We start from the raw sequence: 14,920 nt of genomic DNA, 5'->3' as shown, positions 1-14,920 counted from the left end.
ATGGAACTGTGCCTTCGGTCACGACGCCTTTATTTTACTGTGAAAATCAACTTTCTTGCTCCCAACCGGTGTTTAATGTCCACGTCTGTCCGTATTCGGGTGTTGCGTCTGCATCATTAAACCCCTTCTCTGCAACAGCCTGAACAAAAGTTGTGATGCGCCAGTTATTGCTGCATATTTTGGATTTTATTTTTCATTATCTTGTTTAATAGTTGCGCACTTTTTTTTTACACCGATTAACCGACTACGATCCACAGTTGATCCGATTCAAAATATAAATAAAATAAAAAATCAAAATCCATTTCGCTGTCTTTTCATCTGAAACGTGTCAGCGGAAGTGCCTCTGTGACCACGCCCCGCGGAGGAGACGGTCGAGGTTTGTGTTATTGTCGCAGTGAAATTGTTGTATATTCTTGCCATAGTATGATAAGAATGTTTATCGGGAGACGTATTGTTTTACACTTGGTTATACACCACGGAAGGAAAGGTGAAGGCGGAAAGGGTGATCGACAATACACCCAGACTCAGCAGTGTTGTTACGCTGGGTTGATGTAAACTGGTGCAGCCCCTGTGAGGTGGATCATTATTAAAGAACGAATCGTGTTATCAAATGGTCGATATAGCAGTGATGAGAAGACTTTATTAAGTAGCATTACACAGTATATGTACAGATGTTGTTATAGTTATATATATATATATATATACATACATACATACATGTGTGTCTGCGTGCGTGCAAACTTGCACAATTTCCTTCTTTTGAGTGTAATGTTGATACAGAGACTTATTGTTCATTTTTAGGTGTATTGCAATTTTTTTCTATTGATTACTTTGTTATTGTCTATGTGAGATGTGAGCTGCTTCCACACTGCATTTTCCATCCGGGGACGATGAATGAAGTATCTATCTATGTATCTGTCTATCTATCAATATATCTATAATATCTATAATATGAATATCTCTCTATCTGTCTGTCCGTCTGCACAGGCATGTCTGTCTGTCTATACAGTATCTATCGTGATCACCTACAGCAGCGATGTCTCTATCTCCGCCCGGCTCGGTCGACGCCCAGTTCAGCTGCTCCATCTGCGGCCAGCTCCTCAAGGATCCAGTCACCGTTCCCTGTGGACACAGCTACTGCATGTGCTGCCTGAGAGACTACTGGGACGGTAGCAGCGGGGCGGCCTGCAGCTGTCCCCAGTGCCGGGCCACCTTCAGTCCCCGGCCTGCGCTGGGCAGAAACACCCTCATGGCACAGATGCTGGAAAGGTTCGGCACCGCGAGTCTGAGCAACGGTCCCTCAGCACCACCACCACCACCACCACCACCACCTTATCACCAGATGACGGGACTGTCAGCGGAAAGAGGCTTCGAACACGCAGTATTCGATGTGTCTTCGTTCCACCTTGAGAGGAATGATGAAGCGGTAAAGACCAACACCGATGCAATTCATCGGTGGTTTCTCTCTTCTAAATTCGTCTACTCAAACGATCGTTTCTAGATAAGACTCATTGAAGCTTTCACATTGAGCCCTGTGGTTTGTGACGTCCTTCTCTAGAGGCTGTCGGGGATCACAAGGAGACAGCTGGCGCACCTGATCACGGAGAAGGAGTCGGAGCTGCAGCAGATGAAACTAACTCTTAAGTCCTTCACTGTAAGAAAGGAAATCATACTGACATATTTTTGGTCTTAAAGTGCCACTACGGAAGATCATCTAGTTCTCAACAATCCAGACGTGTTTTTTTACACATTTTCCAACACCTTCCCCAGCATCTCGCCAAAGCGGCGGCGAAGGACAGCGGCAGGATCTTCTCCGACCTGCTGGAGTTCCTGGAGCGCTGCAGGTCCAAGACAAAGGCGCTGATCAGGGACCATGAGAAGGCGGAGGTCACCCGAGGCGAGGGCCAGATGCGGCGTCTGGAACAGGAGATCTCAGAGCTGAGGCGGAGAGAGGCAGCGCTGGAGAAACATCCACACGCACAGGACCCGGGACCAATCGAACAGGTGAAGTGAAGTGGAGGGGGGTGAAGACCACACATCTGTCATTGTGACATAGTGTTGACTCTGCTGTGACTTCGTCTCTCCCAGTAGATGTGCGAAACGTACGGCAGTACGGACTCTCCGCGAGAAGCCAACTTCCTGGCCATCAATTCAAACATCTCTTTTGGGCCCGTGAGGAACGCCATCTCTGACCTGAAAGAGCAGATACAGAGCTTGTGGCAGAAAGAGTTCTCAAACATCGCCCGTGTAGGTCAGTGAGGCTTTGTTTCCCACCGTTGGTTTGGTTTCAGCTCCAGTCGACCCTGTCTCACTCAGAACATTTTAGTAATTCTACATTTATTTTCCTTTGATCGCAGTTAAGAATGTAGAGCTTCTTCGCGTAGCCAGACCCAAGCCCTTACCAGGCAAGTATTTTGGTTTAATTAATATGACATGACTTCTTACCAGTCGGTATCAATATTTAAAAATATTATAATAGTGAATAACTTTTTCTACATTTCGCAGCCACACACGATCATCACTCCATTGTGGATAACCGAGAGGAGCTCCTTCGATGTGAGTCATATTGGCCTCAATAAGTCCCATCTTTCCCATCGTTCCCATTATTGTAATTTGGTTTTCTACCCTTGTATATATTCCACACAGCATATTTACTATGTACAATTTATTATTGCCAAATATTTTATATTTGATCAGTTTTTTATTCATATTACTTACTGATTGTCTATTGTTTTGATGTGAGCTGTAAACACTGCCACCTCTCTGGAGATGAATAAAGTATCTTTCTAGCCATCTCTCTCTCATGCCGTCAACATAGTAGTTATTCAAGCAGTTGAAGATTCTGTTTTCCACCAGGCTCCTGCCCCCTGTCCCTGGACCCGTTCACTGCGCACAAGGAGCTTCTGCTGACAGAAGGGAACCGCATGGTCCGTCGAGATGGAGGGATACAGCCGTACCCAGACCACCCGGATCGCTTTGACTCCTGGGGCCAGGCGCTGTGCAGAGAGGGCCTGGATGGCCGCAGCTACTGGGAGGCCGTGTGGGAAGGCCAGCAGGTGGCACTGGGGGTGGCCTATGCAAGCATTTCAAGGAAGGTGCTTGGTTTTTTTTGTTTGCTTCGCACACCCCGCTTGCACACAGTACTTTGCATGTTTAGTCATTGCTGATGACTGATGCCTTTTTAAAATGGTACCACATTGTTTTCTTTGATCACATCCTCAGGGATCATCCAACGAGTGTGGGCTGGGAAACAACTCTGTCTCATGGAGCCTCCGCTGTAGTGAGTCTTCTTTAATGTACTGCCATGACAACGAGGCTCGGCTTGTGATGGCGGATCCCAGCGCCAAGTCCCAGAGGATCGGTGTGTACCTGGACCATGGGGCAGGGGTGCTGTGCTTCTATACCGTGACCTCTGATGGAGTCCACCTTCTACACAAGGTGGAGACCACCTTCAGGGCACCCCTCCATCCTGCGGTGTGGCTTGGAGCGCTATCTAGCATCGTCTTTTGTTCCAATTGCTGAAGGACACTTGGATCAGCATACAGCATCCCCTCCTAGTTATTCCATGTACTAACCTCTAGATCTGGACAATGTTACTCAGATATTATACTGCATTTGTTTCACTATAACATGATACACTGCCTATATGACACACGGCATGCCACAAACGTGCTTACTTGAGACATTTAATGTAATGGCAATTTGTCATTAGAGTAGATGCTATTACATGTCAGGATGAAATGCCTTTAAACATGTAGTCTGATACTTTTTGAAAACATAAAATATGCCTGATGAGTCTACAATTTTTTTTTTTTAACCTATATTTACATACATTCATATACGTTTAAATATACGAAACAGGATGGAGTGCAACAGTTTTTATTCAACATTAGCCGTTTGACACAATCAACAGAGAAAACCAGGGCCAGCGAAGGACGAGGGGGACAACACATGCTCCAATCAGATCTTGTTGAAAGCTGCAACATCTACACTCTGGACCTGAAACGGGGGAAGAGAGAACAAGATTAATTTGATTGGAAGTCTTGATTAAAAAAAAATATATACAGTGGGGCAAAAAAGTATTTAGTCAGCCACCAATTGTGCAAGTTCTCCCACTTAAAAAGATGAGAGGCCTGTTATTTTTATCATAGGTACACTTCGACTATGAGAGACAGAATGGGGGGAAAGAATCCAGGAAATCACATTGTCGGATTTTTAAAGAATTTATTTGCAAATTATGGTGGAAAATAAGTATTTGGTCAATAACAAAAGTTCATCTCAATACTTTGTTATATACCCTTTGTTTGCAATGACAGGTCAAACGTTTTTTGTAAGTCTTCACAAAGGTTTTCACACACTTGCTGGTATTTTGGCCCATTCCTCCATGCAGATCTCCTCTAGAGCAGTGATGTTTTGGGGCTGTCGCTGGGCAACACAGAATTTCAACTCCCTCCAAAGATTTTCTATGGGGTTGAGATCTGGAGACTGGCTAGGCCACTCCAGGACCTTGAAGTGCTTCTTACGAAGTCACTCCTTCGTTGCCCGGGCGGTGTGTTTGGGATCATTGTCATGCTGAAAGACCCACGTTTCATCTTCAATGCCCTTGCTGATGGAAGGAGGTTTTCACTCAAAATCTCACGATACATGGCCCCATTCATTCTTTCCTTTACACGGATCAGTCGTCCTGGTCCCTTTGCAGAAAACAGCCCCAAAGCATGATGTTTCCACCCCCATGCTTCACAGTAGGTATGGTGTTCTTTGGATGCAACTCAGCTTTCTTTCTCCTCCAAACACGACAAGTTGAGTTTTTACCAAAAAGTTCTATTTTGGTTTCATCTGACCATATGACATTCTCCCAATCCTCTTCTGGATCATCCAAATGCTCTCTAGCAAACTTCAGACGGGCCTGGACATGTACTGGCTTAAGCAGGGGGACACGTCTGGCATTGCAGGATTTGAGTCCCTGGCGGCGTAGTGTGTTACTGATGGTAGCCTTTGTTACTTTGGTCCCAGCTCATTCACTAGGTCCCCCCGTGTGGTTCTGGGATGTTTGCTCACCGTTCTTGTGATCATTTTGACCCCACGGGTTGAGATCTTGTGTGGAGCCCCAGATCGAGGGAGATTATCAGTGGTCTTGTATGTCTTCCATTTTCAAATAATTGCTCCCACAGTTGATTTCTTCACAACAAGCTGCTTACCCATTGCAGATTCAGTCTTCCCAGCCTGGTGCAGGTCTACAGTTTTGTTTCTGGTGTCCTTTGACAGCTCTTTGGTCTTGGCCATAGTGGAGTTTGGAGTGTGACTGTTTGAGGTTGTGGACAGGTGTCTTTTATACTGATAACGAGTTCAAACAGGTGCCATTAATACAGGTAAGGAGTGGAGGACAGAGAAGCCTCTTAAAGTAAAAGTTACAGGTCTGTGAAAGCCAGAAATCTTGCTTGTTTGTAGGTGACCAAATACTTATTTTACCGAGGAATTTACCAATTAATTCATTAAAAATCCTACAATGTGATTTCCTGGATTCTTTCCCCCCATTCTGTCTCTCATAGTCGAAGTGTACCTGTGATGAAAATGACAGGCCTCTCATCTTTTTAAGTGGGAGAACTTGCACAATTGGTGGCTGACTAAATACTTTTTTGCCCCACTGTATATGAACAGCTATTTTCTGCAAAGACCACTTGGACAGGATGTATACAAGTAGTGAACAAGTCTATTTTGTTCAGATCACCCAACTGGTACAAGTGGGACAATAACGGAAAACAATGAGCCTGTTACACCATACTGTATTCTTTTCCTACTCACATAGTCTTCAAACTTGGTGATCTCCTCTTCCAACAGGTCCGTTCCCACTTTGTCATCCTCCACAACGCAGTTGATCTGTAGCTTCTTGATGCCATAGCCCACCAGGATCAGCTTGGACGCACCCCATAATAAGCCGTCAACCTGCACCGAGCGTACACACTCCTCGAGCTTTGCCATGTCCGTTTCATCATCCCACTGGAAAGGGGGTTGCAAGGGATGAGATGAAAGGTTACAACTACTGTGAAGCACAAACTGGATTTGAACCCCACAGAGGAAGCGGTTTTATCCTGTTGTTAGTTTTTAAAGAGGAGGTTGACTTACAGGCTTGACGTCCAATAAGATGGACGACTTGGCAATGAGGGCGGGCTTCTTTGCCTTCTTCTCTGCATACTCCTTCAACCTCTTCTCTTTGAGTCGTTCTGCCTCAGAGTCATCCTCATCGCTACCGAACAAGTCTATGTCGTCATCATCATCATCTTCCTCCTCCTCCTCCGGTGCGCTGGCCTTATGTTGCTTGGATGAGGTTCCCTGAACAGATTTTCATTAGAGTTGACAGTGCACACACAAATTGGCAGGGACCTTCTGCTCAAAGAAAAATCTGAATGTAGATGGGAAGGGCTCTACTGTCACTCTCAATCAGATATCCAATCAACTTATGGCAACACCTTCTACAATGTTTTTTTTCCTCCCATTTAAAAAAGGTGACATTCTGTAGACTTTATAGAAGGATGTGACTTGAATAAAGAAACATTTGGCCTTTGAGGGAGAAATAATGGGACTCACATTTGTGTAGGGGGCAGCAGGAGTTGGAGCTGCGGCCGGTGATTTCTCTAGAACACACACTCGACATTCCAGTTTGCAAAGTGCTGACCTCAAGTCATCCACGACTAAAAACAGGAGGAGAGATGTGTGTGTTAAACGAGTGCATCCAAAGTTTAGAGTCGTTAAATCCAGGTTTAACTTCCTCCAAACACACGCTTCTGTTTTGATGACCATATTGTAAATCAATGTTTAGAATCCAAAATGAAATAGCTGGTGTAAAACAAAGTACCAAAGAGAAGCCCGAGAAATTTAAAGTGGAACGAAAACATTCAGACCATTGAAGTAGTCACCGTACCTTTGTGTAGACTCTGGTTCTCAAGCTCCAAGCTCTTGATCCGGGAAACCAGCTCCCCTTGGTCACCTGCTCCAGTGTTGGCGCTCTACAGAAAGGATGCACAAAATAACGAGCGTATTAGAGAGTGTATCTCACATAGTCATGGGGGAACACCTGGACTGCACTTCCAAAGCCCTTAAAAGATACTGCACACACGTGTCGCGTTTCCAGATTACACCAAATGCCACACCACATGTCCTTGTGTCCCCTGTGATACACCCGCCAAGTGTGAAGTAGATCGGATGAACGGTTGCCGACATAATCGAAGGACGTACAGACAGACCGAGAGACTCCTGCCTTATCGCTAGATGCGTCAACGTTTGAGCATGGAGGAACCCAGTGACTAATGTGAGCATGTTACATTTATGCATTAGTCCGTCTCTCTATCTTGTATATCTGCAAGCAATCCACCTCAATTTCACAGTGCGCATTTTCCTATCTCATGTTACCTCGAGTCAACGGGGAGCCAAGATAGCGTCTTCAGAGTTTGGAAACAGGGGTTTTTCAAATGCAACCGAAATGACCAAACCTGATAGGCCGCTCTCTTTAAAACCAGGCCTAGAAAGCGGGCCCCGCACCACGGAGACAAGTTAAAGAGGTGATCATTTCATGGAGGGGGCCAGCGTGTGCTTTGGGCCGCACTTACTAGCGGACCATTTGTGAGTCTTTAGTCACATTATTGAGAGCCATTTGTGTGTAGAGAGTCACAAATGGCCGAGGTCACCAATGAGTGGGTAAGGGTGCAATTCCAAGCAACGGAACCGAGCTGCGACTCTTGTTTGCTCCTTCAGAAGAGGATCCAGTGGCACACGAGGCAGGGTGGGACTTACGGGCTGGGATTGGTGGCTCAGGGGAGGTTGACCAGACCCTCTGTTACACAAAGTAGTCTTCAGCTAGTGGGGATTTCAGGAACAGAAAAAAAATATTTGGGAAGGCAAAGAGTGAGGGAATGAACCACATGCACCGGGGGGTGGGGGCAGTTGGTAGTAATAAGGATCCCATTCATGAAAGCAACCATGCAATTAGAGATCACTAGTTAAATCCAGCATACAAAAAAAAAAAATTTCTATGAATCCACTCAAAGCCCTACCTCTCTCGGCACGAGCATTAAACGGCCACTGGACTTAGAACGCAGGGAAGAAACGAGGAACTCAATCTACCTCAGCAAAAAGCCTTACAAATGACATGCACCTCTAAGAGCCACAGTTGTTGTAAGCAATGACGTGATCCATTCTACTGAGCCAGCATTGGAAAGTGCCAGGTTGATTCATAAAAATGGCGGCATGGAAAGACATTGCTAAAACCAGTCCGGGTGGGAAAGCTGTAATTGAGCTGGGGACTTGGGAAAGCAATTGCAATGTGTCCGCATAAATGTTAAAATGAGTGACCACTACACATTAACATACAGGCTAGAGCGAGGAAACGATGAATAGATGAAGGTGAGATATGTAGGCAGGTAATTAAAAAAGGCGAATGAGATACCCACTCCTGCTAGAGACTTTTGGATGTTTTCTCTTGCTCGTGCAATGTCTTGCAGAATACTGTTGGCTCCAACATCCTGAAACAACATAAAACAAGTCAAACACGTCTTGTACAGTCAACATAATTTATTTTGACGAATGCATTTCAAATGAGGTGGCCTTCATATGTGTCCTTGCGAAGCAGAAAAAAAACAAAAACTGATGTATGATGCAGTGTAGTTAAATAGAGGCTAGAACAGTGTAGATACCTGTGTTGGTTGTGGAGGGCCGTTCGTGTGCTCATAGAAACGCCTCTCTGCCTCATCATAGTGAGGTTTCTCAAACCAAATTTTCTCCTGGGCCAGGAAGTCCATTGCACTCATGGTCCTACACAGGACAGAGGGACGATAACAAAGCTATATTTGAGAAAGACTTGAGAAAATAAGAGATTGCGCTGCTACTACTTAAAATACGGAAATACACTTTGGAGGTAAACTATTGACTCGTGCATGCTGTCAGATCAGGATTTTACTTCCTGACGAATCTAACATCATTCTATCCATTTATTGTTTGGCTAGAAACAAACACAAAGCAATTGTTTAATGAAACCTCAGAACCAACAAAACATAATACAATCATGCACACCAAATAAACACAAAAAATAAATAGGAAAAGACAACCAAGGAAAAACAATGTGAACCACTTCCATCAAATACAAAAAAAAAGAAAACAAAATAAATTCAACACAAAAGAGAAGACAATACTGAAAGCATTGAGAGGAATTGAAATGCTAGGAGTTGCTCAGTTATCCAGGGCTGGGTCATACTTGTCCCTCAGACGGCTGCTCGAGGCCACAGATGATGCCTTAGTGCCTGGCCTCCGAGCCACCGGCATTACGGCTTTCTCTCCACAGCGACAATGGAGACGGCTCTCCGCAGCATCGTAGCGCCACTTGTCCAGCCACACCCGCTCGCTGTCTGGGTGAAGGAAGAAGCTCACCCCTGCCGCAGACAGCTGTGGCTCTTCGATGACCTCGGAAGGCTCATCTTCTTCCTGGATGGGGTGAAGGGCATGGAAGACCTCTGCTTTGCCCTGCGGGACAACATGTTTTTCCTTAACTGCTGCCTCTTCTTCCTCCTCCTCTTCTTCTTCTTCTTCTTCTTCTTCTTCCACAAGACTTTGGGGATGGTCACTACTTCTGGAGGTGTTATGAGAGCCGGTCCGTTTGGCAGCATTGCCATAGAGGTGTTGATAGAAGGCCGCCTCCGCACGGTCATACAGCGGTTTCTCCAGCCACACATCTCTAAGCAGCTCCGCCGAGATGCGGGGCAGGCCGTTGATTGGCTGACGGTTGGTTGGTGTAGCTGGTGCTTGCTGGTTAGGAGTAGCGGGAGTTGGAGCTTGGGACTGATATCCCTCATCAGGGGTCACGGGCACAATAGGCTGGTTGGGCAGGGAAGGGAGGTTCAACGAGTTTGGAAGGGTCGGCGGCAGAAACCCGTTACAAGAGCGCCGCGGTGCCTGGGGCTGGCGGGAGGTTGGCCCCGAGGAAGAGGGGGGCACAGGCGGCTGAGGGGCGGGGTGGTTGGTTGGCACTAGACCCGATCCGTTGGGTTGGGCGGACCCACTGATGGACCGTGCCAGCCAGCGCTGATAGTGGCTCTCAGCTTGCTCGTAGATGCTGCGCTCAAACCACACAGAATTATTCTCTGATTGCAAGCCGAGCAGAACTGTGCAGGGCTCAGGGGGCTGGTCGGTCCCCTGGCCCAGTCCCTCTTCGTCCTTGACCTTTCCCAGAGTCTTCGGCTCAGACCGAGTCTCCGGGTGCGACGCACGCTTTCGACGACGTCGGGTTTTCCCGGTGCGTTTTCCGTCTCCATTCTGGCTTTCACTCTCTGGGGAAGATGACACTCTTTCACCATTTCTTTGACTCGAGTCTGTTTTGTTCCTCCCTCCCACTGTTGTGTCAGTGGACCGATCCATGTGGCAGTGGCTGGGAGAAAGATCATGCTCAGAATGATCCATTGCAGCGCACGCTGGGTTCTTCTGAAACATCGGGTTTGATCCGTGCAGAGAAAGAGAATAACAGGGACAGGCTCTTGGATTAGTTACAGAGTCAAGAGGGTTCACAGACATGCAAGGACTGATGCATTACACTGTGCTACAATTAAGTTCAGTCAGTAAATGAACCTAATAGAAAAATGATTTAGCTAGAGAAAATAGAATGATGCTGCAATGTAGACAAGAGTCAATGAACCATTCCAAGAAAAGATAATGTGGCAAGCAGAAAAGAAACCTATAAAAAAGAACATACAAATCTGGAATGACATGCAGATGAGTATTGCAAAGCATTTGATAAAAAAAAAAGTAGTAATTAAGAAAGTAGTGTTACTGAAATTGATTTAATCCAAACCATTTATGGTATGACTTCAACACACAATGTTTAGAACATTTAGAACAGCAGTGACTTGGCAGTTAGTTAATAAGTTATGGCAGGGATACACCAAAAGACTTTTAAAAGACTCCTTAAATCAAAGGATAAAAAATGTAAATACTTTTTCCCCAATTCCCAGCACTGCACACACTATAGGATTAGGCAAGGACGAGTAGATCACAGGGGGATAACACATCTTGGAATTATTTCAACATCATTGAACCCATTTAATCAAAATCCCAGTGGGGCTTGTTGCCTCTATGTCATGCAGCCTACACTCATTGCATAGCACACACACTATACTGTAGGAGCCAAGACATACGACTTAGATATATAAATTGTTGATTTGTGATCACAGTAATTTCGGAGCATCACAAACAACCACGGGTGATGGGAGCACGCTCTCAACGACCCTTAGGACAAAGGACCTTTGGATTTTCTGATCTTGGGAAAAAAAATATTTTAGTGTATTCTAGGCATTAGTGCCAGGTTCAGGCTACATCGCTGTATTGCGCTTGCCATTTGTTATCTTGTGGACGTAATGGTGTGTTTGATGGGTCTCAGACACATTACAAGATCCTCCCTCCTTGGCGGGACCCAAACACCCCACGGCCTCGAGCAAACAAAGGCAACACATGGGTTATTTTTTCACATGACTTTGCCAACAATAAACATGGAGCTCAAAATGAATAAGAGATTTAAATACAGAATTTGGAGAAAAGAACGGATGGGGACACACAGATTACATGGATCAGAGAGTTGAGGGTATATAACTAGCTCAAGTGCAATGAAAATACCTAGGCAGCCTGTTGGCCCTGTGTCGTCGATGTAAAACTTTTTTTTTGCCTGCAACAGCTAAATCAGGACTAATGTAGTCTGCAGTAGACATTGTAAAATTAACTTGTGTCTGGGAGTTTTGTGGGATACTAAATATCTGATGAAGAAGTGCTTTACTATTATAAGGGGAAAGAATGGCATAATTATGTGCACTATGCAAGCATAACAAATATTTAATGCACAGTAAATAAACACTATAGATTTAAAATAAACCAGAAAATGCAAAAAGGAAAAAGATTATAATTTTGATATCAAGTATCGTCACAGCATTGCCCACTACTGATGAAATGTCAGAAGATGATTACATATGGCTAAAAAGGAAAAGATTGGAGAGATTTACAGCCATTTAGATTCCACTTTGAATTACTTAGTAAAAATACTGGAAATATAGGGAAAAATATTTCCTCCAATGACAAAAAATGTAGAATCTAGTCAATCCACTATAATTACTGGTGACATGATTAAATACCAGCATCTAATCAATATAAAATAACCTTAAATTGAAGACAATATATATTCCTTTATGTTCATAACCTGTTTTGTTCACATGTTCCAATGGTAAAAGAGACTCTGTGACTACATCTTATCAAAAAAAGAAAGAAATCAAAAACAAGAGCAGTCATGCAAGTGCATCTAAAACGTAAGCATAGCCAACAGAGTATGGAGGTATTCTTCTGCCACGGATGAAGGACGACGATGGCATGCTTTTATAGTTTCCCACTGGAATGGAGGAAATGAATTCCCTGATCATATTGTCGCAAAGTAAGGGAAGTTCATGTATAACTATTTTATATCACATTAAAAATATAAATCCACTGCTATGTCCAATATATTGGCGCCAGGACAAATTGACAAATTTTAGGGAACCCATTCCCTACCTTTCCAGAAAGATTATTTCAGGCAGGTTGCAAATCTGTTGACTCACCTTGCTTAGTTTAAGTGTTCAAGACAAACTAGTTCCAAAGCCAAATGCGCAACGCGCTCTTTTAATCCATTGAGCCGCAAACCAATGAGAGAGAAATAAATCACCTCTTTGCAAATGCATACAATTAACATTTGAAATACAAGTATTGGGAGCGATTACACAATTAAGTCAGTTAAATGAAGATCACTCACTTGTCCAATTCTGAAAGCATGATTTCAAAAAAATAAAAAATTAAATTAAATTAAAAGAGAAGCTGTCTATTACAGAGAAAGCAAGAACATTTGTAAAGCGTTAGATCCAGTAAGTGATAAATTGTTGAGTAAAATAAATGTATTTTAATGTATTTTATCAACTTGTTTGCAAGGCAAGGAAATAATTAAAACATATATTTTCTAACTGTCCCTTTATTTTACTTTAGAACTCACTCCGTTATTCATTTTTGTATTCAACTATTCTTATGCTTGAGGGGATTTCATTTCAAGCAATATCCCAATTGTAACATGGAATCAGAAATGACCCTATAGAAGGAAACAGTTTTTCGGTAGAGAGACAGTGCAGTGGAGAGGTTGCGATGATGTGCATTACATTTCACGCTGACTCTCTGTAAAAGTTTTATTGAAATTGTGGTGAAAATTTCTCTGCATGCTGTTTTAATCTGCCGATTCAGCGCGGGGACCACCGATGACTAGCCTTAAAATCCCCCCCATTGGGTTCAGTGTGAGTCAGTGAGTTGTTTGGTGCTTTCAATCGTTGATTTAGATCTTAGGCATCACGTTTAAGAGAACAATGAACCTTGGTGGAAGGGACTGGACCCCAACGCCCGGCAACTCGCCGCCCCTTGCGGCCGCCTGCGCGAGCACCTCGTGTCGATTATGCACATTTTAGTATTTTTAGAGCTTATAGAGCTTATTGTGCGTAATCACCGGGTGTCATGACATTTCACTGCATATATGTATGACTGTATGTATATGTATGTGACAAATATTCTCTTGAACTTGAACTCGCATCAGAGGTTGGGCTCTGCTACGCTTCAAAGTGCAGTATGTCAAATGTACAGAACGGCTTGGCAGAAATGATATGTAATATTCACAGGTATGTTTTAATTTGTGTATAATCCCATGAAAATAAGAATCGTTGTGTTGGCCTTACCATAGAGTGAACCGTTTGTATCTACATAGGGAGTGGGTACGCTTTACGGAGGCCGCCATTTTGCACCGCCATGTTTCTTCTACAGTAGCCAAGAATTGACAAACCAAACTCTGGCTCTAGAGACGGTCTTGCGGGTTTTTTGGGGGGGGAATTCGCGGCCACCGCTCCACGGAGGCCGCCGTGTTGCACCGCCGCGAAACCCGTTCAGTTGGATGTGATCTGCAGCCTCGCAGCTAGATGCCAGTAAGCTCCACGCACTGCACCTTCACAGCTCTCCTCTCGTCTCCTTTCGAGCAGGGATGGAGGACTCCGGGTCCAGAAAAAAAAAAAAAAAAAGAGCCATATTCCCACCGTGTTTTTGCTTCAGCCCCTGCGCTGATCAGCCCAGCTCCTCGGCAGTCGGACCCCTCGCTCGACGCTAATCAGCGAATCCGTTTTGGTTGACTCGAAATCCCGGAATGGAGCTTTTTGAACTCGCCGAACCGGGATTTTCCGCCTCCGCAGTTAAGTGCGTATTGCTTTTAACACCAGCAGATATCAACTAGAGCAACCCGACGCGACGCGCCTCATACGACAGTTCAATTAATATCGTGGCAAAAAAAAAAAAAAAAAATTGCACCCGAATTATTTCAAACAATTTGAATATATCAACGCCTGCCTTGAACACCGGCATGGCATCGCTGTGGTCCATGCTAACGTGCTAGCTGGCCGCTTCGTTTCGGTTCACCGAGCGTTAGCTCTGGCTAGCACATGTTAGCCACCACGGGGTGGCCGCCTCGCTGAAACCGATCTGCGAGGTTGAGGTCTGAACCGGCGGAGCAAAATTCCCCCCGAAATAAATGGCACCCACGCAGACGCGACGCCACCAGGGCTTGTCACTGAGGGTTGCTGGTACTTACGGGTGTTATTTCGGCTGGAGGCTGGACCAGAGCGGGACGTGCTTCTCCGGCAGCGCCGATAATAAGAAGGAAGAAGGAAGGAAAGGAGGCGACTGCGTGGATGTGAGGTCTGGGGGAGGGGAGCTGAAGCTGTGATTCATCTCAAGATTTTACCCTTTTTTTTTTTTTAAATTGTTATTTTAGATGTAATTTTAAATTGCTTGTATGTCTTATTTGTATTGCTGGTAAGGCGTGATTTTTTAACACAATAAAAACAAA

At 44.7% G+C, this 14,920-nt stretch overlaps 2 protein-coding genes across 3 annotated transcripts; one reads left to right on the top strand and one right to left on the bottom strand.

Moving 5' to 3' along the window:
- The first annotated feature begins 244 nt into the window (after positions 1–244).
- LOC307232484 (tripartite motif-containing protein 16-like protein) lies at positions 245–3,797 on the top strand. Of its 2 annotated transcripts, XM_080003512.1 has the most exons (9): positions 245–376; positions 988–1,426; positions 1,559–1,654; positions 1,771–2,004; positions 2,092–2,251; positions 2,358–2,405; positions 2,506–2,556; positions 2,857–3,095; positions 3,223–3,797. In XM_080003512.1, exons 2-9 carry the CDS (start codon positions 1,037–1,039, stop codon positions 3,520–3,522), a joined length of 1,518 nt encoding a protein of 505 aa, XP_079859638.1. In that variant the 5' UTR covers positions 245–376; positions 988–1,036; the 3' UTR covers positions 3,523–3,797. The 2 variants fall into 2 exon arrangements, with proteins under 2 accessions (XP_079859638.1, XP_079859639.1); XM_080003513.1 differs by lacking the exon at positions 245–376 and having other exon boundaries at positions 383–1,426.
- A 66-nt stretch (positions 3,798–3,863) lies between these two features.
- On the bottom strand, positions 3,864–14,769 carry eef1db (eukaryotic translation elongation factor 1 delta b (guanine nucleotide exchange protein)). The gene is made up of 8 exons (XM_080002212.1): positions 14,663–14,769; positions 8,688–8,805; positions 8,445–8,516; positions 6,920–7,004; positions 6,586–6,689; positions 6,124–6,330; positions 5,803–5,997; positions 3,864–3,999 (listed from the first exon to the last, which is right to left on the bottom strand). The coding sequence occupies exons 2-8, from the start codon at positions 8,799–8,801 to the stop codon at positions 3,961–3,963; spliced, it is 816 nt and encodes a 271-aa protein (XP_079858338.1). The 5' UTR covers positions 8,802–8,805; positions 14,663–14,769; the 3' UTR covers positions 3,864–3,960.
- Positions 14,770–14,920: the final 151 nt, after the last annotated feature.

Source organism: Zeus faber (genome assembly GCF_960531495.2).
Source record: "Zeus faber genome assembly, chromosome: 1".
NCBI lineage: Eukaryota > Metazoa > Chordata > Actinopteri > Zeiformes > Zeidae > Zeus > Zeus faber.
Note: the sequence above shows the minus strand (reverse complement) of the source record. Positions and strands in the feature narration are given on the sequence as shown.

Excerpts from the sequence above, each read along its gene's own strand:
- LOC307232484 (XM_080003512.1), top strand. The coding sequence starts at position 1,037 with ATGTCTCTATCTCCGCCCGGCTCGGTCGACGCCCAGTTCAGCTGCTCC. Across the intron at positions 2,252-2,357 it reads CTCAAACATCGCCCGTGTAG|TTAAGAATGTAGAGCTTCTT; the intron begins GTCAGTGAGGCT and ends CTTTGATCGCAG. Across the intron at positions 2,406-2,505 it reads CAGACCCAAGCCCTTACCAG|CCACACACGATCATCACTCC; the intron begins GCAAGTATTTTG and ends TACATTTCGCAG.
- eef1db (XM_080002212.1), bottom strand. The coding sequence starts at position 8,801 with ATGAGTGCAATGGACTTCCTGGCCCAGGAGAAAATTTGGTTTGAGAAA. Across the intron at positions 8,517-8,687 it reads GCCCTCCACAACCAACACAG|GATGTTGGAGCCAACAGTAT; the intron begins GTATCTACACTG and ends ATGTTGTTTCAG. Across the intron at positions 6,331-6,585 it reads CTGCTGCCCCCTACACAAAT|GGAACCTCATCCAAGCAACA; the intron begins GTGAGTCCCATT and ends AAATCTGTTCAG.